We start from the raw sequence: 22,989 nt of genomic DNA, 5'->3' as shown, positions 1-22,989 counted from the left end.
ACATGTTTCAGTGGGTATCAGTGCAGTGAAGAGGTTACTTCTCTTTCAGCAGCACATACACTCCACTTCTCACTCACCTTTCATTGTGTCTAAAACCCAGCATGAGCCCTTCTCTGGTACTAGCACCTTGCTGACTTCCAAGAGAAACAGGTAGGCTCTGTTTTCTTTTGGATTTGACTTTTAACACAAGATTTTATGGTCTTAATCTTTTCTCAATTATGTAACATCAAAATAACACCAGGAACAAATACTTGCCGCACCAGGGAGATGATACAAAAGACAATTTCAAGGATTCCAGAACATCTGAAGCCCTAATTTCTCTGCTCTACAATACTGTCCCTGCTCCTGCCACCACAAAAAAAGGAGATGTTCTTTAAAACAAAATCAACAACTATGCATTGAAGTCATCTGCCCTCCCTCTTTCTCTTTGGTGCAATTAAAGGCATGATGCCAACTTTTCAACAATCAGGCTCGTGGCTCTGACTGAAGCATGTCTTACTCTCCCAGAAATGAGCAATGATGCTCAATGTGGCATCTTGAGGGAATGTCTCAGAGCAGGATGCAGCCAGCACTCCCAGTGCCCTACACACAGCAGAGGGTGAGCTGGTGACAAGCTGCCTTTTCAAAGTTCACAGCTAGGGAATTTATCACCATGACATGAGAGGTCTGGCACACCAACATGACACAGGTAACAGCAGCATCTCTCCCAGCCCAGACCCTGCTGAACCTGTAGCCGAAGCCCCTGGCATTCGGGCACTCAGACACAGCCAGGCTGTTTTAAACAAACATACTGTGAGAAAGCGCAGTTCTACACTTTACATTAAAAGAATAAACTTGGTTTTATTTTTGCCAACACCTTATTTTTCTGTTACCCAGAGTGACCAGCTCTCCTTCATGGTTAAAAAATAAAGAGGTAAAAAGGTACTTCCAGCTGCAATCTCATTTCAGCACAACAACTTACCTATCCAGCACAGTGTGACCTCTTCCTTCACACCACTGCTTCAAAATCAGACCTAAGAGAACAACACATATCAGACTGCTCCAGCCTGATTTATTAATTTCAAGGCAAGAGTGAAATACTCTTTCAAAATTATTTGAATGAAAAAGCTTCAGTCTCATAAATAATATGATTTTTCTATATATTTCCTCTCTTTGGTAAAAAACATTTATGCTGCCATCATTATTATCCTTAGTATCATCTTTCAGTGAATGTCCATCTACAAATTCATTAACTTTTTTGAGACAAATCATTGGCATCCTAATCTTCTGATTCCCATGAAAGACTCACTTTCAAGATACAATTGCAGCTGCCCCACACTGCCAGTTACTGTATCATACACGTCTTAAAATTCTGTAATCAGCATCCACCAGGTGCCGTATCGCATTCAGCACACCACAGTCAGTCAATACAGACATCCCCAAACACACCAAGGCTGGTTTTGTCAAATGTTTTATTGAGTGTAGACATCTGGAGTACTGTAAAACATGCATTATCTGTAGATTCAAAAAGGAGCAAGCCACATTGTCCTCACTGTCAAACGTGTCAGGCTTGGCATACATGATGGAGATTAATGAAGTATCATGAGAGTAATATGGTTCCTGAAAAGCTTCTACAATTTGGAGTAGGGTCTTAATCGTTTGAAATGCAAAGCTGTTCACATTTAGTGAACTTGCATGTTTGCTGGAGGTGCCATATTTTAATTCAAAACAAACAAGAACAATTTCACTGGGGGGAAGGGAGGTTCCCTAGGTAGAAACTGTATGCTTTTTGTTTCCAGATATTCCAATTCCAAATAAAAATTCATATGCTTTTTGAAGCAGCACAGTTCATTTCTGAGCCAACAACATCTGATATTCATTTCTTCTTGGGTTGTTGAGGTGTATTAAATTTAAAGAAGATAATATCTCCATCCTCCACTACGTAATTTCTGCCTTGTTGTCTGTATTTACCAGCAGCCTGTAAACAGAGCAGACAAAAGGAAAATCGGTTATTTCATTAAACATTTTACAGTATTTTCAAATGGCAATTATTTAAATACATTTGGTAAAGAGATGGCACTACTTTAGCTTCAGAGTTTGACAGTCACAACACTCCTCAGTTTGATGTCACTCAGTTTGACACACATATAAAATATATATAAAAGTAATTTAGCCTCCACTTGATCTGTAGTGCTTAAAATGCACCTGCATTACATAGTGGAGGAGCCTGGCAAGATAAAGGACACTAAAACAGTTCCCTTTTTTTTTTTTTCCTTTTTTCAATTTGGCTTTCTTTTCCTTCCTCTGAAACCCCTGCAGATGGCAAACACTGGCAGCAGGAATGTAAAGCAGGTTGCTGGAAAGGGCAGTCAGCGTCAGTGCATGCCATGGCTCCCCGAGCCACTGGCCACGAGGATCTTGTCACCTGGGACCGTGGGGACACCTGGGACCATGGGGACACCTGGGACTGTGGGGACATCGGCACAAGCCACAGCCACGCCTGACGCGGGCTGCAAGCGGGGTTCTCTCGGCTGCTTGTGCCCACATAATGAAGGGCTGAGGAGTACAAAATGCGGGCTCAGCTCTTCTGTCAGAAATTTCCTTTAGAAGGCATTCGCTTCAGAAGGACAGAGAGAAGAGCAGATAGGCTGTGAAACCAGGATACAGGAAAAGGCATATAGACCAAAGACATGAAAAGAAAATTCGTTATTAAAATGCTGTACTTGAGGAGAGCAGAAAATAGGCAAGGAATCTATTAAATATCAGTACTTTCTGCATTCCAATTTATTATTGTATTTTTCTACTGTTATCTCATTGTAATTAAACCCAGTATTACAGAGGCTGTGGCATTAGGCCTGACAGGCTGGGCGGGAGGTGGTCTGCAGCAGCATTTATCTTGAAAAGTGTCTACAATATGGAAAAGTTGAGAGCTTCTGCTTTAGTTCAATAACCATTCCTGTTTTGAAGTTTTCTCTTGCAGGAGAAAGTGCTTCCATGCAAGACCTCACTGTGCCATTATTCTCAATGACACTATCACAGTGGTGGCATGCTAAGATCCCATTACAGGAAAGCTGTTAACTAATGACCTTAGTTGCTGTAGAACAGATCAGATTAATGGTACACAGTTAACTTAGACACCTTTCTTTCACAAAACCTGCTCTGTAAAGCAACCCATTTCCTTGTATTGCTGCCTAGAAATTTACAGGCTCGATAACCTTATTGCTGCCATTCCTTATTTAAATGTGGTTCCCAGTGATCCTGGTCCATGGAAAACTGCAGCTAAGATAGAACCAACAAGAAATATGTTCTGAAATAGGAATTGACCTTACCCCACATAACGTTATTGATACATAAGAAATAATACTTTGCAAATATTTTCCTATTTCTTTCCCCGGAAATCTGTTTAGACTGTAAAAGGTTTCCTTTCAAGTTCTTTCCTTTGAAGATCCTAATAATGCTTAAAGTCAAGAGTAATTACACAGATTGATGGCATATATACTAATAAAACAGTGCTATAAAAATCATCAGAAAACAAGCTGCAGGCACAGGTACAGAAACATTTTACAGTTGAATACATTCATTACTCACAAATATTTGTAGAAAAAACTGTCCTCCACAAAGTAACACAACAGATTTTTTTAGCACAGTAGTGCACACTACCAATGTGGCATAGACTCCTTTAATTAAATAAATTTTGATACACTACTGTAAGTTTATGTATTTTTGTTACCAGTTTACAGTTAATTAAAAGTGACAGTGTTCCTTTAAATTCTCTAGAGACCATTTAATCCATTTCCATTGCTATCAGAAACACTGGTTGAAAAAATCAATACCCATTTGTGAATCTTGAGTATGTATTAAACAAGACACGTCTAACCAGTTCATTTGCACTTGAAAGCAGCCATCTGTAGAAGCCAGCTTTGCCTAAGCAGATATGATTGCTAATAATGTGATATCCCTGTAGACTACAAAGCCCACACAGAGCTATTCAGTGTATAGTTCACAGCACTGGCATTAAATTAGTTATGCTGTACTGGTGTTAAACACACACAAAATCAAACTTAAAAATCGATCAACTTGATAACATACAAAGCAAGTAACTCCCATTACCACTGTTATTTAAGATGACTCCTGAAAGTGCCTAAATTTAATTTTGAAATTTACCAGCAATATAAAAGCAATTAGCATTGTCTATGCCATGAAACATTGTATTAAATGCAAATTAGAAAAGACCAGAGGAATATGACACTTTATTCTAAGAACAAGGTTTTTTCCTAACCTTGATTTTAAAACTGAGTAAGAAATGCAAATCTGCTTGTTTTACAGCTATGTTGTAACAGTAAAAATTTAATAATTAAATATTATTTGAGCATGGAAGTTTGAGTTTTAGAATCTCACATTGTGAAAAGCAAGTAACATACTGATTAATTTAATAGGTGTTAACTGATGTAGTCTCTCAGTGAAAACACTCATATTTGAGCATCAAAAACTGATGGTGGCAAAATTTTAATCTGTTACGTAAAGTGGTTTCTGACTGCAGAATATCAGATTTATTTATAGCTGTGGTTTCCCTTTACAACTACAACTCTACTTCCCTTTTCATAAAGCAGTTCACATGCCGCAACGAACCAATTATATGGGATTTTTTTCTCTCACTTCCTGGGGTTCAAACAAACCTATTAAAGTCCCGCTGCTCAGTATGATCTTCCTTAGTGATACCACTGAGAATAGGCTGAATTTGAAATCATAGTTTTGCATACCTTTCAAGCTATCAAACAGCAAACAATAAAGCTGAACCTTTTAAATTCTTTAACACATTATTGTGTGTAGGAACCTTCAAATACTGAGATTGAGTAAATCAAACTAATGTGCTTTGCAATTGCAATTTTGTAAAATACAAATCTTAAGAAAACGTCAAAAATGCCAAATGAGATCAAATGTGTATGAAATAAAGGTAAGTTTTTCTGCTTAAAGGAGAAGGAAATAATGCATTAGCAAGGCAGAGAAGAACAGCTTTCCTTATGACATTTTTTGCTGTGTACAAGTTCATTTCATACTTAATAATGTCAAATCAGATATAATTTGTCAGCTCTAAAAGGGCACAACTTTGGGCACCCGAGCAATCTCTGCCCTCTAGTGTTGAGAAAGCAGATGAAACTCTTCTCAATACAAGTGTCACCACAAAGAAGCATAGGCTCAAGGAAAAAAGTTTTCCATTAAATATCTTTACTGTCTATTCAGCACATAGTAGCTACCCTGAATGATCAAAGTAAGGCATGGCATTTATGAGTATGACATCAAAGGGCAACTGAATAAAATACTGAAATGGTAAATTTTAAGATGCTAATTATGCTTATCAGAGCCTAGAAGGGGAATCCACTAACCCTGAAAAAAGGGCACAATTTTATAATATAATATTTTCTTTACCCTTTGCATCTGATATTTTAAATACTTTATTCAAAACAAGATGACACGTTTTTAGAAGAAACAGATTTTTCTACGTTTCATGTTTCCTTTTAAAAGTGATTTAAAAAATCTCTCTCATCTTAAAAATCTGATTTTTCAAAAACAAGTCCGTTTTAAAGCCTATTAAATTCTGAACACAAATACGTAAACGGAGAGAAAAACACCCCAACATATTAGCATAACACTTGGTCTTAGTGCTGACATGTAGTCCATGCACTGTTACATCTTGGGCACTGAAACAGTTGCATTCCTGTCCAGTAAGTTGGTGCATTTGAACTCTTTCTTAAGTAAAAGACGAAAATGGATTTTGGTCTATTGCTAGAGGTGGTTGAAGATTCACTTAGCATTAACAACTTTTTTCCAGTGAAAAATCACATTTTAAATGGAAAAATGGCACATCTGGAAGGAGAAGAAAAAGTGGGGAGCTCACCTTGACAGCAGCCTCTGAACCTCCTTCTTTAAAATCTTCATATTTCATTACTTCAGCCATAATGAATCCCTTTTCAAAATCTGTGTGAATCTTCCCTGCTGCCTGAGGAGCCTTCGTCCCTTTCTGTCAAAGGAAAGACCAGAAGAAAATTAATTGCATTTAAGAAGATTGATTGCAGGAAAGAGGTTTCTCCTTTTTTATATGCTTTCAGGTTCTGCTGAAACTTTGTTTCATATCAGCTAAAATGTCACGCGTGCAGCTGGGTGATTCTCAATACTGGGACACAGAGTGGCTTCGTCACAGATAAACCAACTGACATTAAAGAACAGCAGCTTTGTTTTTCCTAATAGGTATCAGCAGCAGTATTGATTTCAGAAGCTATGACTGTGTTTTCTTGTGAGATTTGCTTCAACCCCTAGCTTTCCACACAGAAAGTGAGGACGATAAAATATTTAAATAACTTTAAAATCTGAATTACTCAAGACTTTCACTTACATCCAAATAATTTCAATTAAAGATAATATTCATGGCGAACGTTTGCAATGAGAAATGACGTATGGATGTCAAGCCATACACATTAGCTTATTTTTATTTCAGAATAATTTTAGTAAGTTTGATATAGTACAAACTGAGTATTCTTGCCAAAACATCAAAAACTCAATCACTCAAAAATAAAAACCACAGACAACTACACGATAATTAAGTCTATGCAATAGAGAAGAATGCATTATAGCTGCATGCTTTAAATTACAAGGACATACATTCTGTGCACACACAACCATGGAGAGAAATTCGAGCAATAATGGTGACCTAAAGGCTGCTTAATAAAGCATGTTAAAGTGCTAAGGAGTCTGACACTGTAAAGCACAGTTTTTACAGTAAAAGATGTATTGGGTTAATATGGCTACTCACTGATGCTTACCTGACTAAATATCTTTGCACATTAAATCAAAGATACTCACAATCAGTCTTAAGATAAACCAGCTTTCAAATTCTCTAATAAAGAGCAAGCACTTCTCCTACTGAAAACAGTGGAATTTCACAATGTGCTTTTTAAAACTATGGCAAGAATCAGAACAACAAAAATCCTGCTTTTATATTATTTTGGTCACTATTTCAGGGATTTTAGCAAGCAGTTATCACATAAACAGGGATGAGAAGAAAAAGCTACAAAAACCCCACGTATGCTTATAAGAAAATAAGTTTAATGTGCTAAAACACATACACAAACATCTGCAGCAGTACTATTAAAAATATAAATTTACAGGAAATTATGTTGATTAATGAAAACAAATTAATTCCAGTGAATGAAATTAAATACAGCACTGAAAGTCATTGCACAGCCCTAAATACACTGATGCAGTAAATAGGAACTCAAAGACGGAAATGCAGCTCCAAAGTTGGCATTGTTGTAATTTTTAAGGTAAGAGTTTACAACTACACATTCCAAAATATTTTTTCAATATTGATCTTTATATTACAACATATTTATGTTCCACACTACAAAACACTACAGCTCAGCTCTTACTGCCCTACGGGAATAAATTAGTTCATGTCCATGGCTATAGCCATTCTACATCAATATTTGAAATACACAATGCAGTTTTAGGCATTACATAAGTTCCCAGATAACATATAAAACTACGAAAATAAACTAGGTCTAAATACTAAAGTCAGTAAAAGACCTGAATTACTGCACACTGATTTTTAGGATTTGGAGCCCAAGTGTGTATCCACGAGGAATATAATGACGTTATATTGCTTTTATTGCTGAAAATGTAATCCCAGCAAAGCACAGGAGGAATGAACCATCCGCAACCCAAACAAACTTAGTGAATACAAAATGAAAAGCAACATCAATTTCACTGCAGACAAACCCAGTCACACAGATTAAGCAAGCACAATACTGGTACGTCTTATCTCTGACCACAGGAGGAGGGTAGACAGATTCTACAGGATGAAGAAATTCAGACTATGTAATAGGCAGAATCAATTGTTACCTGCCTCAATCAATGCAGCTCCACTTTCACTGTTCAGCAGCTCACAAATAATTAAAGTTATCCTGGACAAAAACCTCATCTGTAATGACTAGCTAACCGCCACCATGACAAACTTCAAAGTCAGTGATATCAATCTGAATTCAATAGTGTGGAACTGGATATAGCTGATGAATAAGTATGAATCTTACCCTGATGGTCCATGCACGCACTTCATCTGGGCCTGCAGTGAAAAAGTATTCTAGTTGGAGTGCTGCATATCCAGCCTTAATGATCTTTGCTAAAGCACTGAAAAAAAAAAAAGGGGGAAGGAATCCAATTCATTCAGCATATACACATAAAACAGCTAAATACGCCAAGTAATCATTTTACATGGAAAGACATCACATATTTTGAAGATATCAAGTCTACTTTCGAACAGAGTGATAATTGCAGTAGCCTTTTACTTTGAACTCTCTTTACAAGAACTACTTCTTTACTGCAAAATCATAAAGATAGTATTTTGATTTGTTTATTTGGCAGGCTACAGAAACATGGAATAAATATAAATCACCCTATCAGGCAGCACTCTTGTCTCATGCAATTTTCAGGACTCCAGGTCATGAAAGCGTATCTGTTTGACTGAAATTCAATATTGAAACAATTTATTATAGTTCTTCAGAAAATTATGGCAAAATTTTCTCCACTGTCCTTATTCTCCATGGATGACGAAACAGTTTTGGTGATCGTTCCCTCTCAAAAATATACATAACTAATACCTATGTTATAATTAAAACACTGTACAGAGATGACAGATGACAGTTAAAAACTTAATTTAAAATAAATCTTTTCACTCTGTCTCATGGTAAAGAAAGGAGAAGATTCTCTCTTTATAATGGTAATTACTCTGTCATTTATTATTCTATCAGCGCAAGCAATTAAATTACTGCAAGGAAATAGTTGATAATAAAGTGTAGGGAAAATGAATGCTAATTAACCTTTGTGTCATGTTCTCTTCCAGATACTTCTGTTTCTCCTCAGCACTCATATCTTGCAACTTGAGTTCCAAGGCCCCACTAAAAGGAATGACCAAAGCACCCGGGTCGTGCTTGTCCACCCACTCTTTAATTTTTATCAACCTGTAGACAACAAAGGGCACAACATTATCTTGTAGTGCATGCATGGCTGTACCACATTCATTATTATCAAGTAGCACATACATATTCATAAGAATTGCACGGATTTATGATGCCATCTTTTTGTGTATTGCTTTCCAAGGTCAAGGCATTAACAGGCAGCAATTGCTTCAGGTGTACTCCATTAACATTTCACTGTTTCTTGGTTTCCGTTTGGCATTTAATCTATCAGAAATAGGCATAATTTGGGACAATAACTAGGTGTTTGGTAGAGGTTAAATACTTGCAATCTAAAAAGTGAATAAAACTTTCTGAGAGAAAAATGTACTTCCAACAATTTATCAAATGTGGTAGAACTGAGGGCCTTCAGTTTTTCCTTTTTATTTTAATTTTAAAAAATAAATTCTCAGTAGTGAAGACTACTGAAATTAGTAGACAGAAAAGAACACTACACTCCTATATAGCAAGCTGCACCTGCTTTTTCTGTGTATTGATCTTGGAGTATGCCATAGCTGATCAATACAGAACCACATGTCTACTGGCTTTCCCCACCTTTCTACTGTTGTCCCAGGACTAAGCTTCTTGTTACAATACTATTATTATTTTTAAATAAAGAAAAAATTTTCCTATTCATTCATTCATTCATTCATTCCTATTTCCTATTTTTAGTTGAATGAAACAACAAATTTAGAGCTAAAATCTTAGGGTGTTAGTTTTGGAATGTTAATTACCCTACTAAAGAACTGGCAGCCTCCTGGCAGCCAGGAGGGTGAACCCTGTCCTGGGGTACAGCAGGCACAGCATCACCAGCCAGGTAAGGGAGGGGACTGTCCCACTCTGCTCTGGGGCAGCCTCACCTTGAGTGCTGGGGGCAGTTTTGAGTGCCACAATATAAGGTTATAAAGAGAGCATCCAAAGGAAGCCAACAGTGATGGTGAAGGGCCCTGAGGGCAGCTGTATGAGGAGCAGCTCAAGGCACTGGGTCTGCTCGTTCTGGAGGAGGCTGAGGAGAGACCTCACAGCAGATATAGCTTCCTGTGAGGGGAATAAGGGGCAGAACTGATCTCTTCTCCTTGGTGACCAAGTACAGGACCCAAGGGACTGGCCTGAAGTTGTCAGGGGAGTTTTAGGTCAGGTGTTCAAAAAAGTTTCTTCACCCAATGGGCAATAGTCTCAAACACATGGTGTGACTCTTAGGGATATTCTGTGCAGGATCAGGAGCTGGACTCAATGATCCTTGTAGGTCCCTTCCAATTCAGAATATTCTGTGATTCTGTGAAAACTTTAGAGCAGTAGATGGTGTTTAAAAACATCTTTAAACACAAGCATCATATTCATGGATGCAAGTATTTATTTTAAGTTTAATGGAGACGTTTATAAATTACCTGGGAGGAGTTCACTACTGATAATAGGGCACTATTTCTAAACACCTATGAACAGTAAGAATGACAGCTCTATGCTCAGCAAGCAAACACAGGAGCCATGGGAATACTTCCTGTACACGAATAATCAAATTACAAAACACAGCACTTTGGGTGCCAGCGATGTTTCAGACCTGAAGCACCCACCATACAAGCCAGGGCTTTATGCTTGCCGAGTTCTTTTTCTTAGTCCTACTAATCTGCAAGATTTAGACTAAGGTTTTAGCTGCTATTATACTAAAGTGCTTTGAAACTGTGGCCTGCAAACCTTTAAATAATCAATGCAAATGTCACTTCAGAAAAAAATGAACTGAACCACAAGTTCATCAACACACATTTGTCAAAGAAAATAGCAGGGGATCAGAGCTATTATGAGATTAAGTGCATGGCCGACTGAGTAGGGTTTTAGATGGGACAAAGAATATAGAAGTTCACTCAACAGTTTTCACACGTTTGTTATGTAAGGCTGGTCTTCTATCATTTACTTATGTAAATACCCCGTCAATGTTTTTCAATCCTCATTATACTAATCTTTCCTTGCCTCCAGTTATCCAGTGAAAACACAGTCTGGTATCCAGGACTGATACTGAAACACTATTGCCTTCAGAAACATCTGAACTAAAAATCACAATTAAGGTGTGTTTGTCAATGTGACATGACATTTAACAGCATTTCTAAAACTAACATCTGTAGTTAACTCATTTATTTTGGCTAACAAAATGGGTATTGAATTTCAGAGTTTATAAATGCCAACATTTTACAGAAAATATATCAGAAAATGAATCTACAATTCATAAGTGTATTTCAATATATGTGCGTACATCCGTTATAGAGGTTTTTTTACGGAATTATCTAACACTGATCTCTAGACTAATTAAATAATGTGCCAAGTGAAGAAAGATGGAACGAAACATGTAAACTTGAAAAAGTGAAATGAGCATGAAAGTAATGTCAAAAATTGGATTCAAATTCTGTTTGGTAAATATGGTCATCATAACTAATAAACTAAGAACTATTGTGGAACAACAAGATAAGAAATAATTACTTTGGCTAAAACACCAATTCAGAATAATAATAGTCTTAGACTGTCATTTTAACAGCTTTTCTATTGAGTCCTTAGAGGGATTATTTGCATTCCTCAGGTATTCTATTGTACGATTCAGATGAATAAAGACTTACAAATCATTCCTCTACCGCCAGTGTGAGACTTTGATCCAGTGAATACACCATTGTACCTTAACTATAATTGGCAAAAAACCTGACAGTGTAGAGCATCACAAGCTTAATAACAAAGGAGAATATCTCAAAGTGTTGACAGACGATCTTCATAATGCAGGAGCAGAGCTGGTACATTTTACCAATAAATGAGCACTGAGGTCTAAAGGTCTCTGAAGTGACTGACATCAGACCTGCTACAGCCTCACTAAAAGAATAAGGTACTGCATCCCACTCTGTACAGACAGTCAGGTTCTCTGCCCGAGTCTTTTACTTCTGTGACTTTCAATGTCACAGGAATTTCTAAAAAGTGCCCAGAATACCCCTAAATGTGATCAAAATAAAGAAAATAAACAAAAGTAAACATTCAAGTTTAATTGATATTGATATATTTCAAATCTACATTGTTCCCAAAGCAGAATGCTTAAGTACATAATAATCAATAAAATAATAGTGCATGTATGCCTTCCTGTTAGGGATAACCAAGTGTGCCAAACAGAACAAAATAGTCTTAACAAACGGTAAAAATTAATGTCAAAGTCTGGGTTTTTTTGAACACATAAGTTTTCCAAACAAAATTTTGTATGTCTGTAAAAGCACAGCAATAGTACATTCATTTTGGGCCTTTGTTAAGATAAGCAAATACTGGAGTATTTCTCTGTTATTTCATGCTATACTTGAAAATGAATAATGAAGAGTTCTGGATTTTACGCTTAAAAGACTTTTGACACTTAAAAACCCCCACCACACACAAAAATGTAACAAAATGAAAAATAAAAAACCAAAAGGTAGAACCAGCAACACCAATGACCATGACTAACAGCTGAAACTACTTTAAGAAACAAGGAACTGCTTGAGATGAAAACCCTTCTTAACAAAGTAAATCAAAAACTAAGTGAAAACAGTGTAACACGGCAGGATTTCAGTGACACCCAACAGACTTTCCCAACAAGGGTAGCTTGGTTCCTCCCTTTCCTGTGGAGAGGAGTGTGCCAACAGCAGCTATGGAGGGTTCCTCAATTAGAAGCCTGATTGATGCCAGAAAACAGAAAAAATATCTTTTCTGGGAAAAAAAAAATACAGACTCAAGAGACAGCAAGATATCCGTTCATTCTGTGATGGCAAGTAGAAAAGCGTATTATGACTGTGTAGAAGCCTGACACAAGAACAAAACCAAGGCAAGTGCAAAACCAGGCCTCACCAACTTGCAAGTGAAGACAGCGCATAAAATTCTGATCAGGGAAAACACTGAAGCGGAATTCAGATGCTCATTTCCACCTAACACTGACTGTTGTTTGATAAGGACATAAGGAATATCACCAGCATTATCAGTGTATTTAGCAAACCACAGGTGCCAGTGACTTAAAGTGTAGATGATCAGGACAACTACCAGAGTTAACTCCAGATCCTAAAACAGGATGTAGAAGACCTTGGAGAAAGGTTGAAAAATGAGGGCACTCACTGAGAAGGCCAATAAAAAAAGAGCACCAGAAACTGGTGTTCTACAGATGGGGGTGCCTTCACTTGAAAAAACTGAGGCTTACTGGGGCAGAAAAAACCAAAACCTGCAGCGAACCAAAATAAAAAGGTATAAAAGTTGCAGAATGTACATTACCTACAAATCAATATTTGAGAGAGTTTCACATGAGAGATCCAGCTGGGAAGAGAGACAGAGTTCAGATGGAAATCTGAAGTAGTGATGGAAGAGAGAAGCTGCAGAGAAAGCTTAAGCTCAGTGGACACCTGCAAGACAAGATGATCTGAAAAACTGACCCCTGAGAAGAAAGGTGATTTGTGAAAGTATGCTTTTGTACAAGCAAGACCAAAAAACCATTTAACTAATGGAAGAGAAACAATTGTTTTTCTGTTCTACACCTGAACTATGAGTGGAAAATGGCAGAAACAAAAGAGCACTGCAAGGAAAAAGAAAATACCAGGCAGCACAAGAGGGGAAAAAAAAAAAAAACAAATGCAGGTAAGATCAAACTAAATGATCAAAATTTATAAAAGACTGAAAAAAAGATCCACAGAAAAGAATGAGAACAAGAGGACTTAGAAATTCCAACAGGCTCTTCCTGTTGGCAGTTCTGAGCAATACTGATTTTTAAAAGCTTCTAAACACAATCTGTTTAGCGCGGTTTTTATTTTGAGCTTTCCTTGGAAGCCAGATATGACTTCTAACTTTGAACCTTCTTGTCTGGACTCTTCAATTGGTCTAAAAGTTTCTGAAAGCACACAGTACCTGATGCACTCCTCAGAGCTCTCAATAATAATAGCTTATAAACATTAAAAATAGCTAGAGGATTAACTCATTTTTCTGGAGATTTTCCTGTTTATTAAACCCAGTCCAACATTTGCTTTTTTTGTGACAGCACTGCAACATTATCTCATGCTCAAGTTTTAACTCATTGTGTGACCCTGTTTGAGTAGCTATTCTTAATACTGTGTTTGCATAGTTAATTATTCCTGTATAAAATCCTTCTCAGCAGTTGCACCACGGCTATTTTTTCCTGATGACTTCTTGAGATGCTCCTAAATTCTAATCTTCTTCTACACATATATGGCCATCTTCTAAATTGGGCGTCATCCAGAGACTTAACAAGAGTGCTCACCACCCAGCTCTAATGGAAATACATAACAGTATTCAACCAGTAGCTGCTTCTGCCCATCTCATAATGTGGTATTCATTGTTTGGAAAGTGCACCACTGATAACCATGCTCTGTGTACTATTTTCCAACAGTCTTGCACAATCAACTTCCAATAGTTTCCATCTAGCCAGTATGAGACAACATTATGAGAATGTTGTAAGGCACTGAAACCTTTAAAGGATTAATAACAATCCCAATATACAGTTTGGTTTTATTTTGGCTATTTGCAAGACCATTAAATTTACCACAAACAAAATATTAGACTCGTCTGACAATCTAGGCAAGTAATGAACTGTCAATATGAATTTGTGAAGACAACTGGGTTACTTTTAGGGGATTAAAAAGTTGAATTGTTCCAACATTGTTCTTGTAATTAAAATAAAAATCATTAATTTAAAAATATCTTCTTTTTTCTTCTCTCCTCTTTATGGATTTCTTTCATCCTTTGAAACCTCATCCATTATCTAAATTATCTAAAATGATGAGCTAGGCAAGAATTCGTTTTTTTTTGCCACATACCAAAATCGTGAGGACAATTACTTTTAGTTGATTTAGTAAGATGGGAGAGGAAGACCTAATCTAGCTAAGCATCAGTACTACATGACACAGTGCCTAGGTGATGTCCTCCCCTTCTGCTCTGGTAGTCCGCACACACATCAGAGATCAGGTCCCACTGTTCTCAGTGCTGTGCACAGATGAGGATAATATTTATATGTGTTTTATAGAGATCAGAAACAGTCACAGCTTCAGTAAGCCTTCATTTCAAATTTCTACAATTAACAAAGGATGGGATGGTAAAAATAACAGAACAAATGTATATAATGACTGTATCACAGAAATGGTCTGTGGCAGAAGCGAAGAAGAGGAAAGCACAGGTGGTTGTCACTCCACTGTATCGGAGCACTGTGCTCTCTTTATTGCTACGTGCCTTTCTCTGAGAATTCCCTTCTTGCATTACATAAGGAGAAAGGATGACAAAACAGGAAAACATTGAGGAGTAAAAAGGTACCGTCTTCCTCATCATGCTAAGTTTTTTATAAAGATGACAAATCTACAGAAGGTACAGGTGTACCTGTTACAGACCTCAGGAACCACGTCTTAAATCATCAGCAATGCTTGTAAGTTTATTTTTTTATTCCCTCTTCCCAGCTGGCCAGATGAAACACAGCAATCCTTTAATTTCAAAAAGCTCTTTCCCAGCCCTCACCTGCAAATGCTTTCTAGTAACAGTTCAGAACAAAAGCATTGCCTCCACACACTGGGCTGCTCTCTGACCAAGAGCCTCCTCTCAGGCCCTCAGGACAAGAGCTCGAGGAGCTCAGCACTGCATTTATCCTGCACATCCTGAATGCTTTAAGCTCCTCAACACCTTCCTATAGTCCAGAGTCCCTATCACCTCCAGTATTCAGTCACTGCATTCACCTGAACCTTACAGGAGGCCAACGTGGAGAACCCACCCGACATGTTAGATACCACTCCCATCTCCTAACGCAGATTGACTTGAGCCTCGAAACAGGAAGTGGAACAGCCCTTAAAATTCTTTACTTTTTAGGGACTTGCCACACATCTCATGATCACAGGAACCTTATGATAGAATGGGTACATAAAGTATCTCATTCTACCAGATTCAGATTTCACATTTTTAAACTTGTAATTTCAATTGTAGTTTCCACTTACACTGTATAAAAAAAAAAATCCTAGAGGTTCCTGACCAACACTGTCATTTGACATTTATTATAGATGAGTTTATAACTCCTTAACATTCCCCTTTGAAATGTAAGTAATCCCAGGTTCTCTGCCTTGTGTGTCAAAGCAAGTTCTTCAAAAGCCTTGATCTCTACCATGGCCATTATCTTAAATCCCCCATAATTCTACAAAATAATTTGTTAGATGGGGTGACTAGTATTGCACCTACTATTTTATTCAAGTTGCATCCCAGATTTTAAAGAAACATTTTCAGAACCTGGACATGAGCTTCTCATCCCATTCCTTTACCCATCCAGATGTTACATTTGCTTTTCTGCTACCAGCTGCAGCACATGGAGTGGGGCACCTATGAGCACTCCCTGTAGGCAAACTCAAGCTGTTCACCAAAAACAATAATCCAGTAAAAAAGCAGCTTTCAGAGGAAGAATTTAGTTCTTTCATAGCCCCCCGTCTCCAGCTGTCACCTTTTAAGATGGCTCAGTTCACTTTCACACAATATAACTGAAGGGTGCTGCAGGAACAGGAAGACTACTGAGGACAGGATCTTAAAGTTGGCCTACAGCCCAAAAAACACCAATACCACGGAGCCAAGTTCAATCAGGAATTTTGTTATTTGTTACTGAAGAATGCTTATAAATGGCAGGATTTCTGAGTAAAAGTTATGCCATATGAGATCACTTATAAATGGATTCTTCCAGGCAGAAAACACTGGTTTACAAGAGAATTTTAAAAAATCAAGGCAATATTCTGAAAATCCCTATCAAAGCACTTTATACCCTCAAGATATAGCTCTGTTAACAAACTAACATAATATGTCAGTAGCAGAGGGTTCTCAGCTTACCTGGTCTAGAGAGGTACCCAGAGATATTGGCTATTTAATGGTATGCTAAAAACACATAAGGTCAAAACACCTCACTTACAAATTCACATGTATGATCAACCACTTTTTTAAAGTATTTCATACAAAGACTTGGCTTAAATGACATGAAACTTTCTTGGTTTGCAAAATGTGGGAGCTGTGAAAGAAATAATACCAGAGAACATGAATCTGTAAATCAAGTACAGAGAGTAGTAATGGACAAAGTATTTCTATATCTAGGAGAAATAAAGCAGGTATAACAGAAAAATAGAATTCATGGCCTACATCCACTTTGAATTAAAAAATATCAAGATGGTAGAATGACAAGAAGTAAAATAATCCAGGATGATGTTTTCTGTTGATATATATATATACAGAGAGAGCTCCCAGTAAGAAAAGAATTTTCAGTACATTATACAGGTTACATAATCTAACAAAAAGTCGGTCAAGGTAACCCTATTTTAAACATTCATAAGAAACAATATTCATGAAGAATAAAGACCTTAAAATTTTCAAAACATTCATTTCTGATCTAATTTTCAAGACTGTAGCAATATCTCTACCCAAATTATGGTCCCCACTAAGGCGACTGAAACCAAATATAAATTGGTATCACAACCAAAATCAATTATGACCGAAATAATAAGGAAAGTGCAGCACCTTAGCATGAGAAAGCACTGTATCCCCTGCTGGCATGTGAAAGGCTTACAGTCTCTAGCTCTCCTTGGTCTGCCAGTTGTGAACACTATTTCTGTCTTAACTAAAAAGACAAAAAAAGACATGGCTCTTGCAAGAATCAAGAACAATCAAGACTGAACTATGATGAGCCCACATAAAAACAGAGACTGCAACAAACTGTGCATATTACATTTCCTAGTTATGGGCACAACAAGCCCTACTTAAGCACATATACTTTGGACCAGAAGGATGCTTTTAAAGTCACATCTTGTCATATTTTCTCCTATAATTTATAAAATGCACAGAAGGAGCAAATCTCAGTCACAAGACTTCTGTGCGAATTGATGACGGTTGAGATACTACTACAGATTAGCAGAAAGAGTTCCTGCTCCATAGTCAGGCTTATGCTATGGCATGATAATTTTAAGTTTTCTCTCTTGACAGGACTCCTTTATGTCACATGGAAAACTGTTCTTGAGAGTCCTGTACAAACTAAGACAATTCAGATCAATGCTATAACAGTAAAGTGTCAAATACATAAACTAATAAAAAGTTATGAGCCATTCATAAATAGAGTATTGACAAAAAAACCCCAAAGATGTGATGCCTTAACAAGAGAAATTTTACATTAAATACACAACATAATTTAAAATTTAATAATTATTTTATTATTATTTTTAAATTTATTTTATTATTTAATTCTTTTATGTACTATATGCCTGCAAGCAAATACAAAGCTATACTCCCAGAAAAATATAAGATCTACATAAAAATCCCATGTAAGGAAATAAAGATATACTAATAATACTTATACTAAGACACTATAAAGACTAACTGGCAATGTATTTCTCTACTGTTAATTTAAAATCCTGCAATGGGTAACACAAATGCAGACTATGAAATTGTTAGTTTTGGCTTTCATTGAAGTCACACAACAGTTTAATGAAACATAAATAAACTGGGTCAGCATATTCCCCCCTAGTTCTCTTACTGAAATATCCTCTCCTCACAAAAGGGAGGGCAATGCCTTCCTCACCTCTCCAGAATTAGCCTGGTTATCTTAATTGCAGACCCTCTCCAGACCAAAGAACTCACATGAATGTTCTCTTCCTCTATCAGTTGCTAAAAATCACCCTAAGTATTAAAATTTCGGGAGTTAAATATTACTACAGGAAGAATATTTGATTTAAAATAATAAACCCTGCTTATTCCTCCTGTACCCTTGGGCCATTAATAACTACTTACATTTTGAGATCACACAATACTACAATTCTGTGTTTTAAGAATCAATTTTAATGAGATAAGTAAAAAGAATCGCAGAAGCTGGCAACACTGGGCTAAGTTGTGGTTTTTTTCATGAAAGAAAGATCAAACTTGCTATTAGGCTGGAATACTACTCAATAAAAGAGAAATTAACTTTGGCATTTATCCAGAGAAAGAACATCCCCTAAACTCTCAGTATAACAACAGAAGTGTTTAGTTGAATGGTTAATACCCAGCCTAGAGCAACTCAGAGAATACAAGGCTTTATTTCAGACCCCTGATTTAGATACCTAATCTTGCTCTGCTCCCTATATAGTTAATGAAGTAGGAGGCTCTGCTGAGGGTAATTCAGAGTTGTTAAATTAGGGTTGCTTTCCTCATTTTCTTCTTAAAGCATCTCCCCTCTCCTCTTTTCATAGCTGCTTTAGAAACTAACCCTCACCTTATATGCCTAAGACACTCACATAAAATTATGTGATCTGCCTTGGTCGTGCCTCCTGCTGACAAACTTCCCTAAAGTAATGTCTAATAAATACAATAGCATATACTGTACTGTCATATGAACCTGTCCATGTCCGAGTAAAACACTAAACGAGTTCAGGATTTTCACAGCGTGCAGAGATGCCTTGTATGAAATGTACTTCACTAATTTGAAAAGCTGTCACAAAAATGTTCAATTCCACAGACACAGTCTGTTTACCTGTCTAAACTATGGTGAAATGAAAAAGAAATTAGCCATGTCTGAATCATCTACTAAAACATACTTGTCCTAGGGGACCAGTAACTTTGATTTTTTTCAGAAGCCAGAATAAGTATCTGGATCAGTGTCACACTTCATTTATCTGACAGACTAAAGGATCCGCTAAACACAGAGATTTTTAAGGCTGAAAATGGAATGACAAGGTAAATTTCTGTCAGAAGGAAATAATCTTATTCTGGGGATGGATGTGCAGGAAACGGTTATTTTGCAAGTACAAAACTAAAATTTGATTTATTATAAAATTGAAACGGTTATTTCGCAAGTACAAAACTAAAATTTGATTTATTATAAAACTGTTCGTTTACCTTCAGTTTTGTATCAGTTACGGGATTAGAAAACATTCAACACCCTCAGCAATTTCAACAATAAAAAACCAATTTGACTGAAAAGAACTCCACCTTGAAAGTTACAGTGCTCTGTGGTATGCTTTACCCTTACGAACACTAGCACCAACAGTAAGATCAAAAAACCAAACCTAAAAAGCAAGCTACTTTTATTTTTGTGACTTGGCCCAGAAACCATTTTTCAATAGAAAGTCAGAACAGAAGTCCAAAAACATACTAACTCATGTTCAGTCTCTTCTGAGTATAGAAAAGGCTCCATGTGTAGTGGCAAACATGATAGTTGTCAACATAAATGAAAATGTTCATGAATAAAAAACAGGCTGTTATAAAGAGCTAATTATAATATTACTATCAATTGCTAGCTTGCGCTTGCAAATCTTTCATATCATATAAATGCATTGTTTTTGACGCTTCTCTGTAGCTAAACATCACATCATTTCACTTTTTCAAAGTAGTTCAAACATGCATGGGATATACTATAAGGAATGTGATCTGATCTGCAGTTACACTGAAAAGAAAAACCATGACATAAATGTGCAGTCATTAAAAACGTAAAACATTAATCATCTCCCAAGTAAAAAAAAAAAATCTAGACCTCTACCAACCTATTTAGAATGATTTCTACTTTCTGTGTATTCATTCTTGCTATCCAAAATAGAAGTTGAAAACACTTCATCCAATTATGCAAGTGATGACTAAATACATCCAAGCACTACAGACATTGTGAATTATCCAACTTCCATCCAGACACTTTATCATTAGAAATGCTGTTTATTTGCTTCAAGCAATCACCTACACTCTTCTAGCAAATACAGTAGGAGAAACATTTCAGTAACCATGAACATTTCAATGACATTTTCAATGAAAAGCACTGCTCCTATTTTAATGCTCACATGGTTTTTTGTGTTTTAGAAGCAGCATAGAATTTAAGTTTGGAAAAGACCTGTTCAACAAGGGCCGAGCCCTAGTATGTAACAGATGGTTAAAAGCAGACCTAGCCAAAGGAAAAATACTAAAAAATCATGTTGGGCAGTTATTCTGGGACATGATAGTCTATGCATTTCTCCACCAAAGAGTCACTTAATCAACATACACATTTTAGTCTTAGTTTGGTTGAGTAATGACACCATCAAAGAAGAAATGATGACAGAAAATAACCTTGGGTAAACACAAGTAATTTGGTTTAAAGGAAAAAATAAAGCATGTCGTGAGGAATTTATTCTCTCATTGATATGACATATGATTTTCCGTGCAGGAGAAATACATCTATAAAGTATTTGATAGTGTTCTTTGTGTACAACTACTCATTCAGTTGGAGAAGAGGGAAAGTGGACTTGTAGAGACTGAGGACTGAGTAATGCACTGGACATGATAACAGGAAAACAAATTAATCTTTTAGGGTACTAAATCAAACTTCACTAGGATCAAACTTAGGACTGATCGTGTTAAATACTTTCATGACCTTGACATAAACATTAGTTGCATGCAAATTTTTATGTTCAATACAGGAGCAAGAGACATCTTCCTCAAGGAAAGTCATCATCATCATCATCAACTGAAAGTGACATAGAAGGGAGATCACTAGGTTAGTGTTCTTCCAAGGAATTCTAAACCACCAGGAAAATGCAACAGGGAAAAGGCAAATATCATCTACAGATCCTACTGGAAATGCTTCCCTGTGCTTACCAGGATGCATTACATCAGTATACAAGGTATTCCTGAAAGCATATGGAGCCCTGTGTGCAGCTGGGGTCAGCTAAATTCAGAACAGGTCTAAGATTATCAGAGAGATGGGAACCTCATGTAAATGACAGAGAGAGAAAATTCATAATGCCTGCTTTAAGTAAGCACAGGAGGTAAACACCAATTAGATAACATACTATTTAGTCTACAGGACAAAGCTGCCTGAACCACCAATGAAATAAGCCAGCCATGGAAAAACATAGGCTGGAAATTAGCAGAACATTTTCAACCCAAGACAGCAGCAAGGTTCTGTGAACTGCCTCCCAATACTAAGTGCAGAACAATCAGCTACTGTTAAAAAAAAAAAAAAAAAAAAAGCAAACAACAAAACAAAAAAACCCCACAACAAATCACCACCTTAATTAATTTATGGAAGTCATTATACTGTGTAGCTACCAACAATAACTGGTTCTGTACTGAATGCAGAGGAGGGATTACAGTAATTTAGGGATTACCATATAGTTACAAGGAAGTACTACACTTTGTGAATTCAGAAGTACTTAAATGCCATGCAGAAATGCACAAGAAGACAAAGAGTCTCAATTTCAAACAAATGAAGTTCCTACACCTTTTGTAAGAACCAATGCCTTCACTGGAAGAAAGCAGGAAGAACTCAACCTCCACATACTCAGCTTGGCTAGTGCTGGCCATTTGACCAGCAGCCGTAGGACTGCCAGACCGATGCTACCTGTGCTCAGTGCCTGATGTCACTGCTTTTTAAAGGAGTATAAATTTAGGATCGCTGGTGTAAGGAAACAAGAAGCAAAACTCCTGGACAACCAGACCTCATGAGTTCTGCTCTTCCAATATAAAATGTACATAAACTCAGAAGTAGCCCATTACACCATACATAGTTACCAGTGCCACTCACAAGGATAGCACAGGTAAAGCAGAAGAGGTGGCTGCAGTGCTTGTATCATAGTTTGGCGGCAAGTCATCTCAAAATTTAGACAAGGTACAATTTTTAAACTAGCACTAATAATAGCACTAGACTTCATTAGACTAACTGGTCAAATAAAGAAAAATAAGATCATTGTAATTTTAAAGTGTGCAAAAATTTTAAATTAAATTTTCCTACTTAATATCACATAGATCTAAAAGAGACAAAAGTAAAATCCAGTCCCTCATCACCAAATCACCAGGCATGTTAACATAAAGCCTTCCTTCTACAGCCCCACATTAGCATCAAGTTTTGCTCCAGACAAAGGGAATTCCATCATCAGAAGTCTCTTATCTACCCAATCCTACTACATCCTCAAGAGCAAGTTTGTCCTTTTCATGGAGCAAGGGTGGCCATAAAGAAAGGTACACCTCTAAGCAGACAACCCTTTGGGGCAGGACAGTGATTCTGAATTGCACTCAC

At 36.9% G+C, this 22,989-nt stretch overlaps 1 protein-coding gene across 2 annotated transcripts in view; it reads right to left on the bottom strand.

Annotated features, from left to right (window-relative positions):
- Positions 1-1,434: 1,434 nt before the first annotated feature.
- The window catches only part of OLA1 (Obg like ATPase 1), a 103,957-nt gene continuing 82,402 nt past the window's right edge, over positions 1,435-22,989 (bottom strand). For both annotated transcript variants that reach the window (XM_033064428.2, XM_033064427.1), the window contains 4 exons: positions 8,850-8,990; positions 8,064-8,160; positions 5,876-5,998; positions 1,435-1,957 (listed from right to left, as the gene is read on the bottom strand). In XM_033064428.2, the coding sequence (XP_032920319.1) occupies positions 1,856-1,957; positions 5,876-5,998; positions 8,064-8,160; positions 8,850-8,990 (463 nt within the window). In that variant the 3' untranslated portion in view covers positions 1,435-1,855. The remainder of the gene's footprint in view (positions 1,958-5,875; positions 5,999-8,063; positions 8,161-8,849; positions 8,991-22,989) is intronic.

Source organism: Catharus ustulatus, chromosome 7 (assembly GCF_009819885.2).
Source record: "Catharus ustulatus isolate bCatUst1 chromosome 7, bCatUst1.pri.v2, whole genome shotgun sequence".
Taxonomy (NCBI): Eukaryota; Metazoa; Chordata; class Aves; order Passeriformes; family Turdidae; genus Catharus; species Catharus ustulatus.
This window is presented reverse-complemented; position numbering and strand designations above follow the sequence as displayed.